Source organism: Struthio camelus, chromosome 21 (assembly GCF_040807025.1).
Source record: "Struthio camelus isolate bStrCam1 chromosome 21, bStrCam1.hap1, whole genome shotgun sequence".
Lineage (NCBI taxonomy): Eukaryota > Metazoa > Chordata > Aves > Struthioniformes > Struthionidae > Struthio > Struthio camelus.
In genome coordinates, this window is record NC_090962.1 from 5767129 (window position 1) to 5792071 (window position 24943).

Sequence of the window (24943 nt, forward strand, 5' to 3'; positions counted from 1 at the left end):
GCAACTTCCTTCAGTGCTAGCAACAGCCTCTGGAAGTGACTGGTGTCTATGTAACACTACATTAAAATATGACTCAGGATAGGTCAAATATTTATTGACCAGATCTGCAAAAGAGTCCGAGTGGCCAGTTTCCACTGATTTGAACAGGAGGTATAAGATGACAGATCAACTCCAGCAGCTCTGCAACAACCGAGGATTCCTCAGCTGAGTAGCAGGCACAGGAGCTAGTCTTTCTGCAGTGGAGTAAACAGAAAAAAAAGGAACACTGTACCAACTTTTCTGTAAGTTAAAGCCATGATGTATGTATAAGCTTATCATATTGTGTCCTACAGTCCTAATCCTAGACCCTGAAGGAGCGGTGTAGATTAGTGGTTTTGGCCATTTTCTGAAGTAACGTCGCTAGTAACTAGCAGGACACCCCAGAGGTAGGAGACATTTGAGCAAGGAAGGGAGGGGAAAAAAAAAAAAAAATCCACAAGTATCTGTGGAACAGCCATTCTTTCAGTGACAGGCACAGAAAGACGCACGTATCACACTAGATACGTACAGAAGAGTTCAGCATTAGAAGTCTTTGTACCCTTTCCCTCAAGCATCTCTGCTCCATTTGCTGCCCAACTCTCATTCTGCCCGACAGTTTCCTAATCACAGTATCTCTCTTGCATGCATAAAGTATTATTTAACCCGCAGCACAGAAAAAATGCATTTATAACTACCAGGTTTTTCCCTTTAATCTCTCTTTTTCGCCTTCCTGCCCCCCCCTCTCTTTTTAGTAGCTTTAAGTGAGAAGGGTGTTAACAACCTTCATAAAGATTTATTCCGGTCCAGACAGGAATCAACCTGCACTCTGCCAAGATATGAGACTAAAGAGAAACAAAGCACATGACCTCTTCTTTCTACCCAGGTGGCGGGACACGCTATCCATGAGATCATAAAAGCAGCATGGCCTCTCGTGCAAGAACGTCAGAAGGCATCACTTTAGAAATACAGAACCAATTCAATTGTGGCTGAAACTCAGCTAAGTCACTACCTAATTCTACGGATCGAATGTTGCCTCCGACCCCTAAGCAGTATCTATCTAATGCTACTTTCAGTTTGTGCTTCGGGGATATTTCTGTACCTTTGCTCTACAGCAATCAGACACAGTTGAATATAACGTTCCTTCCGAGTTCAATGCAAGGTGTTGACCTTAAGCCGTAAGCCCTACCGGGTCTAGGATCTTAGTACGTCAAAGACCTCTTTCTGTAGGTCCATCTCAGCAGTATGTTAGCCAAGGTGCTTTTGCTGACAAATTCTCTATTTAAACCTCTAAGGTCAGAGGAAAGGATATTCTCTGTAGGACGCGAGCTGTGAACCTCTGTATACGCAGCAGTGCTATCACGCTGGAGTCTGCTACTTACTGGAGCAGGTACGTACTTCAGCTCTGCTAATTTTAGCATCTGCAAAACCCTTAGAAAGCCTTTCCCATTTGTTATTGGCATGGAATTAACGTAAACATCTCTGTTAGCTAATTCCTGCCTCCTCCTTTTGACACTGGAATGGAAAAGATTTCATTTAGTTCCCTGCGCTGCTTGGATCCTCTGACATGGACACATTGCTACATTTAGACAGGATTGGTGGTGGTGGTGGGGGGAATCAAGTAAAAATGGTCATGTAGCTACACGAGCCAGCACGATAAAAGTCCACCCCTCTCATTTATTTTCAGCAGATTGTGACCTCAGGTCAAGGCCCGACTAAAACAAAAGGCTCTAACATACCCCCATATGGTACAAACAGCTAAGCACGCTACACAACCAGCATGTAGCACGGTTTCTTTCCGAGGGGGACTGTGAAGCTCGGGGCTGCTGGCGAAGCGAGTCAAAAGCTTAAGATTCTGTCCAGTTTAATTACCGTCTTTCTCCAGGCTCAAAGAAGCTTATGAGAGGACAACAGTCAAAGAGAATCCTCTTCTTAGGCTTCCACCTACAGAAATTTATCCGATCCTCACACGCATGCCCCATCCTCTTCACACACGCTAGAGAGGTTTCGTAGAATCTAACTAAAAAATAATTGTAAAATGGTTTATGGATTATGCAGTGAATTGTTTCGCTTGCAGGAGAGAACTCCAAGCCCAGCTGCAAGCAGGCATCAGGCGCACCCTTCAAGCATTAAGTACAGACAATGGTCATAGCGATGTCTGTCGGCTTCAGGCACTTGAAGAGATACATGACAAAAGACTGAAGGAAAACACTTGGCTACCACTGTCCATTCCAATCACGTTCAGGGCAATTTCCACAGTGCCCTCAATTAGGAGGTCACAAGTAAAGCTGAAAATGGATTACAGTGCATAGTCAGCAGCAACAGAAGTTTCTATTTCGTTCCACGATCAAATGACTTCATGTGTTTTCCAGCCTCATGGGACAAATACATGTATATAATGAACAACTTGCAAAGCTGCTCTCTTCTGGAGCAGCACTGTTCCTCTGAAATGATAAGAGCCTTACCCTTTCACACAGTACAAAAAATAAATAAATCACACACAGCAAACAACCAAAATCATCAGTGAAACCGCTAGGAGACCATCACAGTCCTATCCTACACTATACAGGCAAAGACTTAGTTCCAGTGCCATACTCCCTTCCTAGAGTAATAAAACACAGGGCTCCACTTTGCAAAATAGACATGATAAAGCTGTATTTCTGTTCCAGTTCCAAGCTGTGCAGTAGTCTTGGACCACAATTATGCATTTAGCTTCTCCAGAGGAACAGACTAAGGGCAGGAAATAAAAGCAACTTTGAGTTCTTGTGACAGCTTAAAACAAAACCAAAGCCCTCAAAAATAACAGGATAGCTAGAGAGCACAGTTTGGGAGCCACATTGCAGAGATATGCCAGAAGAACATCAAGGCTTGATCTGAACTGTATTGTTCATGATCATGTCTGAATAACTTAAGATTTGTGTCTGTGGAATTTAAGAGTAGCTAAACAATAGTGGTATGCAGTAGTAAGCAAAACATAGTGAACTAACTCTTCGCTAAGACCCTAACAGGCGAGCCAAGAACACTATTAAATATCTGTTCAAACACAAAAGTAGCTAAATAGGTCCCTAACACTGCAAGACTCACAACTCACAAGATAAATGTAACCTTAAGACACAGCTCAACTAACTTCATGCAACAAGGTTAATCAGAAGTATTTTACAACCTCCTTTAAATCCAACTGTTTCTTTTCACAACTGTGTTACTCACACAGCAGGTAAAGGGCCTTTTTCTCTGGAGGTGGGGGTCAGCAGAGCTCAGGTGCTGTGTAGCAATGACAGGCACAGGCCACGGGGAGAGAATGCTTGCTATGCATTGGTCTCCAGCTGCTCCCATCAAGGGTACAGAGGGGATCATCATCTTCTGACCCTGGAGGGACTGCCGCACTTCTACTTGCATCAAAAAAGGACAAAAATAATCGTTCAAGGTGAAAAACTAAAGAAAGGTACAGATGCATCAGTCCACAACTGGACTAGAGTTATTACTGAAATTGTTAAGCAATACAAACTGAACGTTTGTTTTCCGAGTTTCAGATGCCTCTGGTCACGGATTAGCATGTACTAGCAAGGAGAGTCAACCTGGGAAACGTCAAGATAGCAGAAAGCTCTGTGCCTGTAAGTATTTCATGCTGATACATGAAGGAGCTTGTAAGCAAGCCAGGTTCTAAAGCTTCAAAGAAAAAAAACTGGGATTCTCTTTTCAAAAAAAAAAAAAAATCCCCCAAACTGAGGTGCTCCAGGCTACAAAGGAAACCAGCCAGTTTGCTTATAACATACTGCAGGAATTCTGCCTAGGGCAAATCAGCTGCAAAGGAAATGAAAGCAGAGTTCAGAAGACAAAGCAGGTGACTTCTTTTCTATCTTCATGTGGGCACCTACTATAGTCTGCCAGGCAATAGAGGCGAGCTACTCTCCTACCTTGAGGATTAATCATAACCCTCCTCCTAGTATGCAGCACTTTACATTTGTAAAACACTGAAAAGCATCAGTAGCAACAGAACGCTTAAGGGAAAGTGGAGTGCAGGCTGTCAGATTTGGGCAGATTTGGAAAAAGAACCATAGCAATCAAGTGTCCTATACGCTGTAGCTCTGAAGAAGCCACAGATACACAGGAGGCCAAATCTGCAGGATGCAAACACTATACCAAACCGGTCACCTTACACCAGAGGCTGCAAGAAAAAAGTTGGTCCAGCACACACCTGTCAGCACTGTGTCTATTTGACTCATGATTATCAACATTTGACCCAGTCTAACGCCTTCAAAGGGCAATTTTGTTTGAGGCGGTTCATGTTGCATGAGCTTATTGAAATAACTGGTTCAAGACCAACTGACAGGATCCTTAACATTAATCTACAGCAGAAGGTGAAATGAAAATGAAAGACAATGAAAGAAAACACTTCACCTAAGAGAAATGTAAAAATACATCTACTTTTCCTGTTGACATTGTGAACAGGGAAAAACTTGCCCAAAGTTTTTAAAGCACAGCCACCAGCTCAGAGGAGTGGAAATGGAGAACGGAATAAATGCTGCTTTGTCTTTAAGACAGAACTTAAACAAGCATACATCACGCACTTCTGACTGCAGCACTGAATAAAGAGAATACATCTAGCTTCATTCAAACGTTTGAACAGGTTGATCCTTACGTTGGATGTAGACCATAATACCCTTGGCTAATTTGAAAATCAGCTACATTCAGCGAATATCTCATCAAGGCAGGAACTACGCAATACTTTAGCGTTCCTATTACTCTTATACCTAAAACAACTACTCTGCAGTTTTAACAAAGTTTAAAAGCTCTTTACTAACAACTAAGCTTTAGAACACTTTTCTGCTGGTGAATAATAGCGAGGTCGAGATGCTTACTCACTAAGGACACTTTCTTTGGTAGAGATTGAATAAAACTGAGGATTTCTTAAACCTCCAGAAACTGTTCTTACTGCACTGTTGGTTTCTGCTGGTCCCAGTGCCCGGCAGTCTTTTTGCTGTCAGCTGTGCCACACAGTCCTTCAGGAGGCAAGAGATCAAAAAGAGGAAAGCTGAAGGACTGATCTTAAAATAATCTAAATAATATATTGGCCTGCTTGCCCAAGCATTCAGTAGGTCTTGCATAAAATAAGCATAACGTATAATTTCTAATACATATTATTGTATTGATTCTAATCTTTCTACTTCTGGCCTTTTTTTCTGCTTATATTATTAAAACACTGGTAATTTTTAAACATGGCACTGCTCTATGCTTATAACAGGATTCTCAAAAGCTATAGAAATTTATCCCACATATGACCCTTAAGCCTTATTTAGAATGATCTCTTCTATGGGTGACAAGGGTCTTTGAATTTCATGGGCCATTTAATCTTTAGCCTTCACCAGAACTATATAGGCTGCCAATGAATTAGAAGTGTAGGCCCCTATGAAGCTGAAACAGATTTGACGGTAAAGCATTAAAAACTTCCACACAGGCCACTGAACAGCCAAGAAAAGGTGACAACTTGTAGTAACGACTTACCTCAGCTAGGAACAAAAACCCTAAAAAGCTTATTTTATTTTACTAGCGGTCCAGCCTATTTCAAGGCAACAATTCCTTCCAAAGGGTCACTACGCCGCAAGTTCACATGTTCTACTACGCCAGGGCTTATTGCAGAACCTGGAAGAATCAATTTAAAGGCTTCTGTGAATGATGGAAAGTCTCATTTTTATTTACAACGGGCAACGCTCACAGTCACAGTGACCTTAGTAACAATTACAGCAATTGCTACCCATCTGGAGAGAGATGAGGGAAGGCGTCTGATACAGCTCTACATCTTTCCCTCAAAACTCTTGCAAACACACTGTGCTAGGAGAGGTAGATGATAAACTCGGTAAGAAAAGAACTAAGCATAATGGCGCATTTTGAATATCTAAAGGAATAGCAAAAAGACCACCCAGAGGATTCAGATGCGCGCTTTTTGGAAGTTAACATCTAAAGCTATGCTGCTGCCTTGGTGAATACTTTAAGCAGCGTGTGGCTGGTAGTTGAACTGTACTTTACATTCAAAACTGTCTTTCTATATTCACCTCTGGCCAATAAAATGCTGGAACTCTTATCTTCATTAGTAATGGTTTGCATGAGAAGGCTGCAGTACGAAGGTAAAGCTAGAGAAATTCATATGTGCAGTAAACAAGTCAGCCACACTTGCACACCTCGTGCAGGTTTCTCTATCAACTGTTCCAGGCTCCACAGTGTTAATCGGTATTTAGTTTTCATAGCATGAAGATACCTACCTAGAAATATAATTCAAGGGGAATACTGGAAGCCCTTTTTCACATTACCCTCTCTCCGATTTATATGTGAGTTACTTATTATAAATCTTTTGGCCCTGTTTTAAAGGTAAGAAATCACATGGGGAAGGGAAGAGCCCACAAGAAACACCACAAATACTCTCAGGAGACTAGATTTCCTCCCCTTTTTCAAAATATGTTGTTACACAACACATTGGCATTTCTCAGTATGTATTATCCAAGAAGCCAGGTTTGAAGTGTGTGTCTTGCATAAGTCTTGCATACAGGTGAAACAAGTATTTTCCATTTGGCGGGTTAACAGTATAATAAATCAATATGAAACAAGAGTAGCTATTAAAAACTGTATTTCCTCCCCCCAACAGTTACATTTTCAGTGAAAAGATTAAACCACATAAACACTTCACTTTTCTCCTTAGAAAGATTTAACAGCTCAGAAATGCCATAGATACACATGGAGGATGCACGTTAGCTTGACAATGACAGGCCACCACAATCCAGCCCATTCATTCCAGCCAGTAACCAGAAACACACATACCCCCCTTAAATTAACCCTTTAAGGGCTGCCCCCTTTGCACCAAAGTTAAAATTAAAGTGCCTCTTAGGCAACCAGGTCAAAATTTAAAGAATCATCTGGGCTCATTCCTGGTTTCATTTTAATAAAGAAATTTCTTACCCAGCCCCAGTAAACAGGGGTAAAAGGTGAACTTTCACATCGAAACTTTACACAGCTGCAACCGAATCAAAAGGATCTTGTTCATAAATAGATGTACAGTTGTTCGCATTACACAATATTTACTTGCTCAAGATAATTTCCCTCCCCATGCTCACAAGTCCCTTCTTTCTCTTGCACACATTCCATTGGTTTCTCTCAAGCTCTTCCCCTCTTTGAGGCCATGACAGCATCTTGTCGTCATAACTTCTTGCCATGAAAACGGTCATGTTGTCACAGTTGGATTCCGGAATGATTACTCCAAAAAATTAACAACCATATGAAAAGAACCAGGAGCAGGTGAATGGAGTTCTGCTTGAATAGGTTTTAAAACATCTTAAAATCAGTGCAACTCTCAGGAAAACCTAGAAGTATTGTAAAAATGACCTGCCCATACTACAGAAAATGAAATGCTAGGTTTTAGGCAGCAGTGCTAGAAACTTCAGGCTTCTGATATTCTGTGTGCAGATTCAGGGACAGTCAGTGCACTTCCTGAAGTTTCGCCACAGGTTTTTTAGTTTGTAAATGCTTACAAGTACGTTTTAAGGGCCTGCAACTACTACCAGAGTAAACCTGAAAGCGTCAGTGGTACGCTTTGGCCAGCTTAGTGCAGTGCTACTGCCTCTCTGGAAGAAAATGGTATTATCTTAGGATCAAGATAAATTCCATCTCACTGAACTGTTGCAGGGAGCCAAACCGCATATAACTTTTCAAGTGATTAGGAACTTAGTTTATTAAAGTCCAGTGAAACTTGGATTTAAGCTAATGGCTATTCATTTTCCCTTATAGGAGAGCTAAGTCTCATGCAGCAATTAAAGGGTTAAAGTGGAACTATATGTAGTACTTCAAACAGTTCACATATTCTCTATAGAAATTTGGCAAATTCGTGTCACAGCCATAGATCTCATTCTTGCAACTCCTGCAAAATACCTACAGCTCCTCTGTCAGAAGCAAAGAGAGAAGCCACCTGAATGACCAGGTTTTCCAGGAGGTCATAGCGCAGCCCATAGAGAAGCACAGAAGGGCTGGTGACCTCCATGCTCCAGCTGAAACAGGTAGACTTACTGTAGTAAATATGCTTTTGACACATGCTCCCAAAAGAGCTTGAGGCCACAGAGCAGATGAGTGTGGAAAAACTGATTGCATTGGAAACACTGCAGCCAACAGGAAATTAAAAACATGATTTCAAAGCCAATCAAAAACAAAACAGAAACCCCCAAAAAGCAAGCATGTATATGTGTGCATAGATGTAATAAATACTGCAAAGCACATTTGTCTTTTTTGCCCCAAGTCAATAAGTAATAACCAATGCACCAAAACATCAGCTTTTTGCAATGAAAATGTTGATGTCAGCAAAATACCTGCAAGCCCACCTAAGAGAAAGCATTTGCACTGCCAGCCAATCACAACGTGCTTCCAGTTCTATGCAGCCAATCAAGCTCTCTCCAAATTCACAAGTTTGACCTAAATAAGCACCACAGCATGAAAAGCTTCTTTAGAAGTAGGATGTCAAGAGACTTATTTTAAAATATGCAATAAAACAAGAAATAAAAGGTTTCCCTTGGTCAAGTTTAAAAAATTGTCTTCCTTTAGCCAATAACAGTCTGTCCCTTTGAGCCAATCAAAAATACATCTTTAGGTTTGTCCTTAATTAACACAGCCCAGCTGAGTAGCAACAACGTATAGGAATAGATGGCTGAGAGATGCATTCTGAGGGTAGGGCAAAGGGAAGCAAAACTAAAAAGGAAAAGGACTACTATGGAAAAACTAGGGTGGGCAGAGGAACTCATTAATGCTCAGCCATCCTCCTTTATCTTCAGGAATCTCACTGTCCTCTCCAGTTCTGTGTTGTTCAGGTACCCTGTAGTTACTGTCTTCTGTCTTCTGTCTCTGATCTGGAAAATGCCATCACAACATCCTCAGCACCTGTAATGAAAGATACAGGGAAATGGGGGCCACAGTTACTTCCTTTAAAAAACAGCAGATAGGTGCATTATGAAGACTGTCATCCTACACATTAAGGAAATCAACAGGAAAGAAAGGACAGACAGAAGAGAAATCTGTGTTTTCTTATTTCTCTGGGGCTGGAACTGGAGATGTTCCAAACATTTCAAATTCAGATTTAAGATTTGACTTTGCAAGCATAAGGATATCACAGTTTGTTTTTAAAGAAAACCAAGAATTCCTTGCTTTCACACATTTCCAAGAAGCAGGACTTCTAGAAACAAAAACAAAAAAATAAGAAACAAACAAACAAAAAACTCGCATAGCATTGTCATCACAGGCATCTAGAGATAACCCTTTTCTGGTTTCATTGCCACGTAGACCCCTGCACTGCACAAGACACTTGCTGAGCTTCTCTGAAGTACGGAGAACTCAACCGTCCAACACAACTTGTTCTCCCCCGTGCATCACACTCTCCTTTAAAATGACATCTAGATATTCTTTACTGCCTGCTCTCTTTTACTTTTAAGAATAAAAACTGTTTTCACAGGCCAGCTGAAAAACAATTTTCAGCGAAGAAAAAGCCTAAGTGCCTTTCATAAACTAGCAGGTATTGAAAAGGTCCCATTCTTTAATGGAAACAGAGTATTCTCTTTCAAGCTGAAGGCTTCCATTTATCCAGTAAACAGATACAGCTTTTCTAAGCGGTGCTTTTATCTCTAGCCTGAAGAAATCTTTTTCACAAGAATTTGTCTGCAGACTTTTCTCAGGTCTTTTCTCAGGATTTTTTTTTCCCCCCTCCCCTCAATTGAGGCCATCAACCGTGTATAATTACCATCAAAAGTCACGTTCCCGAAACATAGAAAGATGTTGTTATCTACCTATGAAACGTCTCCAAGTCTTTACAAACTTGGGTGGTCTTTCAAGTGGGCATTTATAGTAAAAAGACCTGTATGGCTTGAGAAGCATGTCTAACACAGGCTCGTAAAGAACACTGCATGCTAGGCTCTTATTCTTCGAAAGATACCTTGAGATATTCAGAAAAAAAGAGTCTGCTGGACTTCCTAACTATAGAGAGTAGCCTCACAGGCAATTGGAGAGAAATGTCTTCAGGATATTAGGGAAATAAAAATACATCATACAGTAGTGTCAAAGCAATGCTTTAAATCAATATCTCCAGTCTAGACAAGAACTGGAAAACAACCCCGAAGGGCTGAGTGCAATACTTTCAATTTCTGGTAAAAATGTGATCCCTGAGAAAGTCAGATAAAAGTAAATGCTCTCTTTCATCTGTAGGTCCTCTAACTACAACTATCCAACTGATTAGAAAATATGAAGAACTCTCCAGTTCCTCTCTGTATAGTTTTAAACAATTATTTCCTCTATTCAAAATTTAACTGCAACAGACGACACACAATGTCCATTTCAGCCTTCATTAATAAGTGAGATCTGCTGGGGATAATTTTCTGTAATAAGGTTTTCTTCAAAGCCTATATGAAAGGATTAGACAACAAAGTAGGAAATGTCAAAAGCAACAGAGGCTGCCCGCCCCATCAGATAATACTGATCAGCTCTACAGAGTTCTCTTCCTGGAGTTTGGAGAGTTCAAATTCAAGTTTGGAGAGTTTTATATGCTGAGGCTCTGTCCAAGTTTCACCTGGATACTGGGTAACTGTACACCGGGTACAATGAAGAGGACTAACAGAAATTCCTTATCTGCTACAATGTTAGGAACGTCAGCCAAAATTTTACTTGTTAGTACTTGAATTTGCTCTTTAGTTTGGGCTCAAGAAGTAGTGAAGGCTCAAAAAGATGCTTCCCAATAAATTTTAATTTAAGAGCACTCATTTTCAAAGCATAGAAAAGAAATGCACAACTGAATGGTAGAGATTTCAGCTCATGTCAGAATACAGCGCACGCTTGGTGATGATATAGAAAAAAAAATGCAGTATTCGATGCGAGTTATAAAATAAGGTTGCCCCTATCTTCTGCTGGCGTTACAGTGCAGCATCAAATGCAGCAAGGCACCTTCAACATCTGGTGAAACAGGATGTTACACTTTCTACAATAAGCCTAGAGATTTTGTATGCTCTAGTTTCAGTAACGTAGAAGCAGCATGAGGTGTCATACTGGAGAATGGTCTACTTCTCTCATTCTTTGAGATGCTTCAGTTTTGCCCGACTGATTAAGAATCGGTTAGATGAGACAATTTTGGATCCTTCAACAATCCGTCCTGAATTAGGACCATTAAGAGAACAAACAGTAGGACTTGGCCAGTTTCTCTGAAATATTTCTGCACGAAAGACAAAGGGAGAAAAGAAAAATAGTCAAATGTATTAAGCCTTACAATGTAATCCTTATTACATCAATTTTCCTGAAGACTTGCAAGATGATTTTGCACACAGTAAATGTTTCAAAACTAGGAATTGACCAAGATCATGCTTAAGCCAGCAGCAGTCTAGAGCAGAACTCATATGTAGACAACTCCTGCAGATAGCATTTCCTGATCTCCCAGTGCTTTGAATGAGAAAAGATTTACATACACGTTCCAGCTTTGTCGTTTGCTGGTAGCAAACCCAGGGGAAAGGGAAGGACAAGTTCTAACCTGTGATACTGCTTAGGCCTCCATGCTCAGGACCACTGAACTGTGAACGTGCACCTCTGGCAGGAGGAAGCTTCGGGCAGGAGAGGCTCTTACCTCCAACTGCAATACGGAAGGAATACCTTCCTAGAAAAGGACGGCTGTAAATTCCCCTGGCTAATATTCCTAAAAACTAAAGCAATGCTTAGGAAACATGACTACTTTTGCTTTTATACATACTCAAAAGATATTTGTTATACATACTCAAAGAAGGAGATACTAAGGACCAAGCAGTAATTTGTTTTTGATATGCAAGATCCATATTTTATAGAACTACATCAAACACTGCTCTGATGCTCCCTCTTGCCAACACTCGGAAGCCCTGCAGTCTTCTCCCTTTTCATCTTCTCCACAAACTGTTTTTTCCTTGATCAAAACATAAATGATATATAGCACTAGGATCCAGCTCTGAATTAACAAGTTGCCACATTGACATTTTTTCTTTTAAGAAGGGCATAATAGAAAAACTACTAGCCTGTACAAGAAGTAGGATTTTACTTGCAAGGACTCTGAAAAACAAACTTATGCCAAGAAGAGGCAGGAGTAGAGATATTTAAAAGCAGTAATGAAGCAAGTGCACGTAAAGCACAATCTATGCCGCCGTATTTCGCATGCATCCCCTTTAAAGCGGAGGAGCCTTTGGTATGCGAGTCCCGAGCAGCTGGGGTATCCTAGCAACTGCAAAATCACAGATGACGCCACAGTAGCACAGGAGATGAGCTGGATTACTTAACAGATGTTGATTGTTTTCCCGAGATCGCCGATCTCTACAGTCTACGTAGCAAAAAAAAAAAAAAAAAACACCCAAAAACAAAACCCAAAAAACAAAAAAAAACCCAAAACCCTAAAAAACCCCCAAAGTTTTCTTGCAAATTACATGTAGAAAAAGAAATATATTCCAGATAATTGCACAACCCCATAAACGCGCTTGTCAATTTTTCTGCCCGCCCATAGCAATTGCAGCTTTCTACCCTGTTCCTATGCACAGCTTACAGTGGCTTGTGTTCAGCAGTTTAAAACACATGAGGAGCAAAAATAGCTTTGGGCACAAGGGATGCTGGGTATTCTGCAGTTCATTTTGGCTTTCACAATCAAACAGCTATCAAGCCGTAGGCTTATACTTAGCCAGCTCCTGTTCTGATTTTTCAGGCAGGCCTGGTAGAACTTCAGTGCTAGCGTCACTGTTGTATGAACTTCTGTTAACCTACCATTTGCCTGGGCTTTGTATTGGAAAGGAGAGGAAGAAAAAACCCAAAAATATAGCTGGAATGAGGCAGGAAAACACAAAAACCCTAATTTGTAAGTTATGTTATATTGGGAGGAAAAAAGACAGAGTACAATAAAGAATACAGTGCAAAAACATGGAAAATGCTTGAATACCATTAACATCAATGGAATATTATTACTTGTATCCTAAGGAGGAAGTACAGAGGGTGGAGAACGGGTCTGGAATTCAAGGGGTCAGTCTTCCACAGCCAAAGCTAACTGCATAGTCACAACTTCAACGCTTCTGTTTTGCCATCGATTTCATTACAATAACTACAGCTTTGAAGCGCTTTGAACCACCGAATAAAGTTAAATGCACAGTTTTTATTATAACACCGCCAAAAAGCAGTCTCCCTCTCTGACGTCCTTCAATACTTGATGAGCTAGCTTCCCATATGGTACTTTTTAACTGATGACAGGCAATCAGTAGGAGAACCAAGGTGGGTTAGCAGTTTCTTAATGGAAAAACATGAATGATGTTTGAAAGGATGATCACTGGGTGAAAGGGAGGTTCCTTTCCTCCCTCGAGGGAAGTCCCCTTCCTCAGTGATTGGCCTTTGCACCAATTTCACTTAATACTTTCATAAATGATGCTGGAACAGAAAACAGTCATATACTAACGAAATTTGCTGACAACGCAAAGTTAGAAAGTTCAGCCAAAACACCAGGGAGCAACAGAACAACATACAGGAATGAACAGGGTGGCAGAGAAGACCAGAGAGAAGGCTAAAAAGGTTTAGCTATTTATTTCAGAAGGGAAGAAATAAAGAAAAATATTAAGAAGTGATACATTTCTATGTCCCATGGTACCATTTTAGACAAGATTAAAGAACGGATTTCATGCACAATTCTGAACAGCTCTATTTCCTGCTCCCTCCTCAATTCCTTGTGTTATTTGGTAGAAGAGTCAGTGTGTTCCTTTGCAGGAATTACATGCAAGCCAGCGTTAGCAAGAGCCTCAGGCAACTGCATTTAAAAAGACAACCTGATCTACCAAATAAAAGACAGTATTACCTTCAAGATAGACAAGTAAGTGAGCGGGTAACCCCAGGGCAGAACACCCAACAGAACAACACTCACCTTTCAATAAAGACTCAAGCCTAATGCTCATTGTTTTCATTCTCACATTAAAGATCCACTTTTATATTTAAGGAGGGGATAGGTAGTTACAAACAGTAAGACATCCTTTGTTCAAACAGCAGCAGCCATATGGAAACTTCGGGCAGGCTTTTAAATCTGATGCTAGTATAAAGTTATGAGTACAGGACCATTTATTTTACACCAAAACTGACGGCTTCCAGACAGTGTCAATCCAGTCGCTTTCAGTACACGTACCAGTGCCCTCTGGGTATTCCATCTCATGACCTTATTTTATATTCACTAACAAAAGAGCCAGTTCATTAGTCAGCACTTCTCCGTTCTTCAAGAGCACCAGAAGGTCACCACATGACTGGGATAGAAAAAGCAATAATGCTTCTCAGATCTGGGACCAGTTTGTTCAGGGGTCTTGCAAAGAGGGAAGATATCTACAACTACTCGGGATGTAGCAGGGGGCAGAAGGCAGCCAGAGAACTAGCCGTTTTCTAAGAATCCTAGGGTGGCCTCACTCGTAGCGCTTGAGCTTTTACAAAAATGAAACAGGAGAAACACTAAACAGCCTGAACCAAACTGATGTCAATAAAGCACCATGATTCTTCACTGAAGGCAGAAGGAAAATGACTGCTCAATTCCAGGTAATGTTCATATTTAGCTGATTTCTTAGAAACGTCCTCTCACAGCTCTTTTTGCCACTGGCCTTAAAAAAATAAAAAAAAAAAGGGGGGGGGGAGGGCTGGGGGAAGAACGGATGCTTCAGCGTGGCGTGGGGTGTTGCACTACGCTTTAGACCTCTGAATGAACCGGGAGAGGAAGGCTCCCGGTACAAGAAACAGAATACTACCATCACAAGGGCCCTAGCGCGTATCTGACAAAGAGAGTCAACTAGACAAAAAACAAAACGCACCTTCTGATGAAGCTTTCCATGGTGGGAGAACCTCCCTGGAAGGACTCCTTACCTGGAGATCTGAGACAAGGAGACAGAGGCAGCAGCAGTAACAAAAAGAGAGGAGAAATACTGTACAAGCGAAATCATGCCTCAGAGTTCTCTGACTGAATGTATTTTAATCCTCACAGTAAGTTTTAGGCTTAGTCGAGCAATTAGGGATTTCAATACTAGGTCTGATAGTGCCTTAAACTACTGTGTAATAATCTGTAGCAATTCATTTTACTCTCCCCACGACATAAGTCTGCCTCTAATACAGGTATTCATGTTCTAGGAGAAAAGTCTGTCTGACAGGCATTTTTAGCTCTTTGAAGAGAAGACACTAGAGGCATGAGAAGCAGGCCTCGGCAGAGCTGAACAATCTGAAAACAGAACGGAAAAGTTCTCTGCTGAAAAATAATTCTCCTACCCAAGTAAGGGTAAGAGTGCAGTATGCAAGTGAAAGGAAAGGGATCCTCTCAGGATCCCTTCCAGAAGCCACTTGCAGAGCATGATTGCTTCTGAAGATATCCTGCAGGAAGAAAAGCTGGGTGACATTTGTCCAGAAAAAGTTCATCCACGTTTCTCAGCACAAAAGCAGTTTTTGTTCAAATGCAGTCCAGCAACCCAAACTATCCAGAGCTAAATGAAACCAATCTAACAAGTCTGCTAATTAAGCAATACTACAGCAGTCTGTGGCTCATGTACTAATACAAACATTTCCAGAGAAGAAAGTAGTGGTTTCCCCATGGTGAAAGGGAAGCAGGGATTAAAGGACTAATGAATAGTGCCTCTGCGGCAGTCTCACTTGGCTCCCACAACGGATGTTTTCTTTCAAACCAAGTAAAAAATTGAAAAAACAGAGCACAGGTTATAAAGTTAAGCTGCACGTTGCCAAAAGCCCGTGACCGAGACAATAGGACCACGGACCATGTTTACTTTTAGCACATCCTTACCTAAGCTTTGCACTTCCACTAATTAAAGTATAGAACAATGAAAAAGGTATGCATCTATACCTGACCTTCCAGATCTATACATACAGTTTCTCTCTCCACAGCCTTCCCCTTTTCCTGGGCACACACTTTTACACTGAAATACACATTTGCATATATCCAACAAAATATTCCCCATCTTCCCTCATGAGCAAAGCATTCATATCCACAAACCTTCTTGAGGCCTAAGACATGCAAATGCCTCTCCCACTTCTTCTGCCTCACATTTCTCCACCCTTTTCTCTCCTACAAGTTAACGATATTTTACTGGTAGGCCTATGCCCTCCTTTAAAAAGCAAAAGTGACAGTCTTACCCATTAACCTTCAAAACACCCAAGCCAAACAAACAAGAATCCTGTTGCAATTATGTTGTAACTGCAGTTATTTGGACTGCAGAATTTAGTAGTTCTTTCATACCACATGGCCTTCAGCGTTAGCAAGCCGAGATGGCCAAAGGACTGCGCTTGTGCTAATCAGTTAAAGTAAGTTTCAGAATATTACGCCAAGATGACTTAAGCTAACGTTTCCCACAGGCAAGTACTAAGCTACAGCAACATCAAGCCAGTAGCATAGAGGCTGGACTAAAGACACTACCTTAACACAAAGCAAGATGTTAACTGTAACATCTAATCATTGCTGTTTCCAGGTGTTCTTTGAACGATGAGTAGATTTACACAACTCATGTCCTTGCGGTCACCTACAAAACTAATAGACCCAAAAAGCTTTTAGAGAGATCAGAGGGTTAAATGTGTCATGAATATGTCTGAAGCATGCTGAGCCGAAAAAATAAAATTCTTCCCTTTGCTCAACGCTTTAACACACACACTTCTTCAATCACCTTCCAACAATTATTTCCTAAACGTTAACACATCTCCGAAATTCCAAGTAGTCTGCCGTTCTAAAAATACAGTACGCCCTGCTCAGAGGGGGAGCACATTAACATAAGCTTTGCGTTCCAAAAAAGAAAAGTACACGGAGAAGAGCTCCAACGTTTCCAATTCTCCACCGCTATCAGATATTTCACAGCTATGTTCTTCCTCTTAATTCACACGACAAGCAGCCAGGGCTCATTTTTAATACTCCCCCATCCAGAGAACGTGTCTAACCTAGTCGAGGCGTGTGTTTGCATCTCAGCTTTGTCCTCCCAAAGGGCTTCTTCAAGAACCAGCATGACACTCCTGTTGCTATAGGAACAGCCGAGCTGTAAGCACCAAGGTCTTAGCACAACTCACATATCATGCTTACTAGCTGCAAAGCTTCCATTTGCACATTCACCATGGAGCAGTGACTTAAGACAGCCCTAAGTGCTAGCCTACCATTTAAAGATGTAAGTAAATGGGAAACGGGAAATACGATTTTTATGCAGGAGGTGTTTCTGCGCGCATAACTTCATAGGAAGCGTTTTGCTTGTGATAAAAATTTGTAAGGAAGCCTTAATTTCATCAGTTCAGTCTCAAGAAACCTAATGAGCCCCAGCTGTTTTAGTTCTTGCTGCAATGCAGGGAAGAGGACCAATATGTAATATCTCAAAACAGCTCACGATCACGTCCAACCTCTAACACATACACTGGTTGAAGAGAGATGGCTCTGGGTTTCTCGGATATTCTTGGAGCCGTAAAAAACAGCAACAAAAAACACAGATCTCAGTTAAAAAGCTCCTTTAAGTAAAGAAAATGCTCTTTATTCTGCACTTCCGTATACATTTTTAACAACATCAAAGCAATGACCCAGACATAAAAAGGTTATTAAAAAAAGGGAACAACATAATACTCAAATTTAGCCTCTCAGATAGCCAAATACTTAAGCCTAGAGTTGTAAAGCTGTTGTTCAGGCTTTCCCGGGTTACTGAGATTTCATCCCCTCTGTTAACAGTTCACCCTTTGGAAGATAAAGTATATTTGATATATCAGGTAAGCCTCACAACTGTCATGGGTGCGTCACGTCTGTCTGGATAGGTTACATAAGCACAGAACGGGTGAGCAGACCAAGTATTAATAAATATAGCCAAAATACCAAGCTATGAACAGCACCGAGACATCTGAACTGTCTAAGCATTCCTTGCTATTGGGAAACTGCAGCCCACGTCAGGGAAACAGCACCTCTAGAGAGGTGTATCAAAGTCAATGTACTGAAGGACTAAGTACTTCCCGAGATTCCAGAATACAGTGAGGAGGCAAAGAGAATTGTAATTGAAAAAAATAAATAAATACAAAATAAAAGAGAGACTGGAAAACACATTCCAGTCATTCAAGACCCCTTAATAAATCTGTTGCTCTAATATACATTCATAGCCAGAACATATATATATCTACTAGATACATTTGCACTAATTCACACTTGTGGCATGAATTAAATTTTGGTATCTGCTAGAGCACGTTGCAGATCCCTGCACATATGTCATTATTACTTGATTTACACAAAGACATTCAGTAACGCAATCAGACTAAATTTGAGCTTTCTGTTAAGAAAGCGAGATTCAGTTCAACAATATACAACTGAAGAGGCTTCAAAAGTGAAGCTGTTCCAAATGTAAAAGGAGATCTATAAACAATCCTAGAACACCGTGATTTTGTATGTTTTAATCGATGAATTCCTTTTGAAAGCAAAATGGGAAATAAAAGATCAGGTTTTAATTTCCTCTCTTCCTAGAAATACAAGCACAAACTGAAGGGAGTCTTAGCCTTCAGCCTTGTTTTAAAAACTACACACGTATTCTAAGGTGTTTCTTGATCAAAGTTAGCAATTATCTCCTATTGCTGAACTCTATTACTCTAAGCAGAATACCATGAAGGCACTTTAAACGTCAGTTTAAAGTTATTATTAATAGCAGCTCAGTGAAGGTTTATGGCTCAAGCACTTTTGAATTCAGCAGGGAGAAATGTAAACTTCTTTCTTCAATACACTGTCACATTACTGCACGTACATATTGGGCACAAAGGTTGCAGTGTGACTCCCTGTGGTCAAAGAAATAGCCTCAACTAATAAGTTGACAGATCTTTATCAAAAAACACAGCAGGGAGCACCACACTGTGACAGGCTCAGCAGACCTACCTCAGGCGATTGCTGTGGGGCCACCTGCTAGCTGTTCTAAGACAGGATCTCATGGATACGCAGCAAAGAAAACCATAAAAATTGTAATACAAGTGAGACTCTGAGGTACTTACAAAATTGTAGACCGTTCCATTTCTTCAAAACAAAACTTCCTGTAATTGCGGAACCAGACTACAGCATTCTTAGGCGATACAGAACAATTTGCAAGTCTACGCCAAAGCATCTAGAGTACTAGGGCCAAGAAAGTCTTTACAACTTCCTTCTCTCTGTTGAGAAGAAATAAGGGTATATATATCAGCTTTCTCTTGTGTGTGCCTGCTGAAGGAAGATGACTCTAAAAAGAGGTCTGGGACAAGTTCACCACCTGAGAGCAGGCTGTTCTACTACCGGAAGAAAAGATTGTGAAATCCAGTAACCTGATAAGTCTCTGTAAATTACTCCTTGAATACACACCTGTTAGTTGTTCTGCACGACAAGTTGTATAAAGGCTAAAAAACCTTCCAGAGGAGATTCAGAGAAAACAGCAGAAAACAGGGAAGAAAATTCCTTTGACCAACCTTGAAGAACAGAAAATTTAAGTACCTCGGTGTGTGGACTTGGGACAGGGTTTTCCAGTGCAACGTAATGCCATCTAGTGGAGATGGAATCTTCCTTGAGATGCCAAATCTGGCACCCTAAGGAATGTGTATATCCCTAACCAACCCTTCCTGCTTCACCAACACCAAACATATCAAAGGAGACTGGTAGCTGGCGATTGTTGCTGCTGGATGATCCACTACACCTAACTTCCTCCTTAAAGCAGTTATCATGAAAGAAAACAAGCAAAGAGCAACGTTATCATAACTATTACAAATTCAGATAATTTTTTCAGGGATAAAAGCCTTGAGCAACAAATTACAGCGGCTCATGCCTATAAGGACATTACAGTTTCATCCTTCTCCAGAGGAAATGATATTTGGCTAGGTTTCTGCATTTTAATTTGCTCTTCATGCTACACACAACTTAATTTGGAAAGATGGCATATTTGAATACGAAAAGGACCAATATCCTTTCCCATTTCTCTAGATAGTTAACTATTCTCTTTCTTTGTTCTATTTCCCTCTAGCAAGAAAAATCATAATGGTCAGGTTACCAGTTTAATTATAATTTGGGAAGGTTGAAGATCGATCCTGGAGTTGAATGGCCCAGGAAAGACAGCACTATCACGGATCGCTTGTCTCATTAGACACAAGCGAGTAACATCAGGGAGGACTTCACTTCCATATGGACAAAGTCACAAGAACCTTCAAGAACTTTAAGAAAATGATTCCTGAGAAATCAGCTCATATTTGTTCAAATATGGGACAAGGAAATAACTTTTTGAACAACATACGCAGGTCTTATTTCTCCTGTGTTGCACGATCAGTAAGTCTAGAAGTAGACCAAACAACTGTTGGTCTCTCTTTTGATTACACTGAAAAGTTACATCAGAATTTAAATTTTTTTTTTCCGCTGCAACTTTTTGGTCTGATCATCCAGAAGAACATCCTCTGGGGGTTCCTATATCTTAATCTCACTTTGATAGATGGAAAACAGCCAGAAATGCAGTACTTTGGTCTTCCTTTACAGTATTAAGGCAGGAATTTCAAAGCACTCCACCAGTATTAGAGTCTCCAAAGCCCTCAGAGAAGTGAGAAGATAGCTTCCTAAATCTACTTATAACAAAATCAGACATTTTAGGCAACAAAGTCAGATTAAGATGTGAAATGGAACAGCTATATAAAATATCCATGTCCTCTGTCTGGACTTGTGTTTTCATTATCTGTTATTTGCCAAAGTGCAGGTAATTCAGCATGCACTTGCATTATGAGAAATGCAACCATTTTAGAGACAAAGCTGAAAATAGCAACTGTTTAAGATAGCACCGTAGTTATCAGACAGCTAAGGTAGCCTTTTTTGCTTGAATATATTGTCCTCCGGTTTTGAAGAGAAATAGGAAAATTTTTACTTTAGATTGGCAGAAAAGTTTAAGAATTCTGAGCCAAAATATACCAATATCTCTCCATCAATCCCTCCCAGCTATGTGAAGAATGAACACACAGGCTTAAAATCGAAGAGCAAGTTTGTGCAGGCTGTTTCTAATGGTTTTCTAAATGACTTAGATCTATATTAAACTTCTGCTCAACTCAGTTCTATCTGGCATACGAGACTAAGTTTTCCTTCAAACCCAAAGTCTACAGTATGAATGTGATCTGGCAATAGGGTTTATGAAAGAAAAAAAAAAAAACCTTCAGAAAGAAATATTCATGTTCAGAAAGAAATATTCATGTTCAGAAAGAAATATTCATGTTCAGAAAGAAATATTCATGTTCAGAACAGATTTGTAGGTTCAGAGTAGTGCCACACAATCGTTTACCAAGACTTCTGTGAAAGATTCACAAAAGCAACACGTCATCCCCTTAATCGGAATATAAAAAAAGAAACAAATCAAAATCATACGGTACCCAGCTAAATAAATTGGCACATTAAATCCTTCATAATTTACCAGAACAAGCATGGAATTTTTGCTACAGCAGTTATCTCCTACTGTACCAGATCTCAAAGTTCTTTATGGAAACATTGTATTTATTTTAGCGTCAGATGGAAACTTCTACTGCTCAACTACTACGTGCAACATCTATTAAGCTCATTTGATCATGAAATTCTAGGTGGCTATCTCAATTTTGTTCCTAAGCACAGAGGCTCAGTTTAAGAATAAATAGCAAAATTCAGAGAAGTGATTTGATGCAGAAGACTTGTCTTACTGGATACAGTAAAACACACACAGAATTGTAGGTGCCTATGCATGCCTGAATTTAACTATGTCTAAGAAAAATCAATTGGTTTACAATTTATTGACATGTAATGTATTAAATACAGTGGGAAGCTAGGTATATGCATTCAATTCATAGGATTTGGCTGTCAGTGTTTTGCATTATCAAGGAGAATAGGATGTTTAACATAATGCTCTTCATCCTAAGGAATGCTAGGTATATCCAAGACAGACTTTATCCATTAACATACAATCACCTGTGGAACAGTATACTGCAGTTCTCCTCCACAGACGACAGCAGGAAATGGATTGCATGTGCCATAGATCTCGAGACAGGTTTAAGTAGGTAGCATATTATTACGCAAATATAGGAGCCTAAATGTGGTATTTACTGAGACTATTCTCAAACATTAAATAAAAACAGGACAAATAAATCTGCATACAGATAAAAGACCAATGCCAAGATAAACAGCCACTGGAAAAAAGACGTGAAAATGTGACATCCTCTAATCCACCCTGTATGTGAAGTATAAGAGCCTTTATTCAGCATCTACAACTCTCTAAAACAGACCAAGAAAATATCAAAGAAGAAAGTCAATCTGAAATTTGATAGCTCAAGATTCACCTTCAAACTTCCTACATCTGTGCCACATCTCTTCTTCAACATTTTGAGGCTTTAGAATAGTCACCCAAAAAACCTGTTTTCTCGTTCTAGCGCCATCGCTGAAGAGATGCATACAATCAATGAAAAAAAAAAAACGTATAGGAGAAACTGTACAAGCTGCTTCCAACAGTTACAATCATCCTTTTTCCTCCGTGCCCAGTACTCACCCTGATCAATTGAGTGTTGAGGAAGCTGGCTAAGTTGGCTATTCACTACACCCGCATATGTGCGCAAGAACTCCTCTTCACTAGCAGTCAGCTGGAAACGTACAGAGAAGTCAGTCAGCAAAAAGGAAAATGGAGAAAGACTGAAAATATAACTTCTCACTTCCTAATAATAAATGTCATAGCTACCTCTATTTCTACTCTTCAACAGTTCAAGCTGTCACTTGCCCCAATTATAACATCAGCAAGGCTACAGCAACAAGCTGATACATCATACATTCATGGAGAGATTCAAAGTCACCATAAAACACTTGCTTTATTTTGCTGGTCTTATAAAAATGAACAACTTTGCTGTATATAGAAAAATTATCAGCTGTTCAGATTTAGTTTCAGGCAACACAAGCTCCACACAATTGATCTTTGTTTAAATATTATCTGAGCGCAGATAATGGCTAAATCAATGATGGCTAAAACAGTTCAGCAATAAAACCAGCCCATCACCTGCGCATCTCAGTAATCATTATCTCCGTTCTACAACATCAGGTCTAGAAAGCCACAAAATATGGATTATGACACAACACATCTTACATTTGATCCCATCTTCCTCAGCATGAGTAGGACTCTCACTTTCTGCTGAATATACATCTCCTCCGGACTCTTTCCGGGGACACCCTCACGGTTCATTCCCCTCCTGCCAGCTCCTGGACTTCCTGAAAATATGACACGATCAGAATAACACAAATCAAAGAGTTAATAGGGTGGAACATGAACAGTAGGAGAGTTTAATTTCCAAAATACCTATTTTCACCAATGGGCAGACTACTTAATAGTCTGGGAGAGTCAGGAATCACATGCTTGATCAGAAAAATCCCTAAAAAAAAATTCCAAACAGCTAAATTGGGCCTTCTGCATGTAACTCTAATATTCAGAGAGACTGATGTTCACATCACTACTAGCTCATTATCTGTTGCTACATTACTGCATAGGTAGAAAAAGAGAATTCTAACAACTAGATGAAAGAATTACCCTGACAGAAGAGCTTGTGTTCTGATTTTTTAATAGTCACAGTCATCAATAAATAAAATAAAAATAAAGTCTGTGCAACTGTTTTGGAGAGGACAAAAGGGAACAGGAGCAGGGAAGGAATAGAGTTTAGCATCCTTTCTCATGTCATTTAAAAGTTGAAGCTCTGCTTTTTTATTTTAATCAAAAATAGCTACATTATGGAACGGACAGACTATGCTATCCAAATTCTTTCTGGTAGAGCATCATTATACTTCGTTGCCCGAGTACCCCATAATTATTTAAATCCCACAATAGGGTATTTACCAAGACACAGCAGAACTCTTCAGGTATAATCCTCAGCTGTTATTAATAAACATGCTCCAAGATGATTTTTCAGTCAACACTAATAAAAGTCTTATTTGCAAGTTCATAAAATAATGGTGCTTCACATAATACACTAGCCCAGGAACAAACCTCTTACTAATATGCCTATTGGAGAAACTTAAACCCCACTATGGAGTGCCTGGATGTAGGTGTACACCAGCCACTCTTCCACAATGCACCCGGGAGAAATGTCTCCCGAATAGTCCTCAAATTAGTTTTCATTCACAGAACTGAGTTTGGTCCTATACTAAGCTATAAATTTAACTTCTTGAACCGTAGAAACAACGGGATAACACTGAGCATCTTAGTGAAGACAGTTAACAACAGGTTCAGGCAACACTGTTTTCCATTTAACGTTTTCCTATAGTCAATACCAACATTCCTCCCCCCGTCAACATCTTTATCATTATTATTTTTAAGGAGAAAGTAATATGGGTGTGGAAAGAGTTTAAAGTTATACACTGGTCCTCCTGAATGACTCCGAAATAACGCAAACTTTAGTAACATCTGCAGAGATAGGCTTTACCACTCAGTTTACTTAACGTGACAAAGACACTGGTAAACAGTGGATAAAGCTATATGGTCAGCCCTACTTGAAGTAGTTTCCAGTGGGAAGATTTGTGTTATACTGTTTTAATACATATGGTTGTGTGTGAAAACCTGCAGCCTGTAAATGTGCAGGGTTATCGTATTTTTTGATATAATCAGCAAAATGCTTTCTGAAGGGGTAATAAAACAATCCGTAATTTTGTGTAGTGTCAACTCCCAAGTAAGTAGATTGGATTACGCTACTAAGAGTTATATTCCATAACGCAATTGATTGAGTGACAGCAAGCAATACTATCAATAGCAAGACAATGAACAAAATAACACAGTCAACAAAAGGTAAGTTACGCATATTCTGAGATAAGAAAAAATAAAAAATGTTTATGTAGACACCAAATAAGTCTGAAAGGTTGAAAAGGTGTGACTAGTTCTTAATATTGTAATACTGTATGCATTTTTTTTTAAATACAGTTACT

General features: G+C 40.0%; 1 protein-coding gene across 5 annotated transcripts in view; it reads right to left on the reverse strand.

Moving 5' to 3' along the window:
* Positions 1-6617: 6617 nt before the first annotated feature.
* CTNNBIP1 (catenin beta interacting protein 1) overlaps positions 6618-24943 on the reverse strand; it is a 39572-nt gene continuing 21246 nt past the window's right edge. For all 5 annotated transcript variants that reach the window (XM_068916109.1, XM_068916111.1, XM_068916114.1 and 2 more), the window contains exons 3-5: positions 23121-23242; positions 22536-22626; positions 6618-8925 (exon numbers count right to left, since the gene is read on the reverse strand). In XM_068916109.1, the coding sequence (XP_068772210.1) occupies positions 8867-8925; positions 22536-22626; positions 23121-23242 (272 nt within the window). In that variant the 3' untranslated portion in view covers positions 6618-8866. The remainder of the gene's footprint in view (positions 8926-22535; positions 22627-23120; positions 23243-24943) is intronic.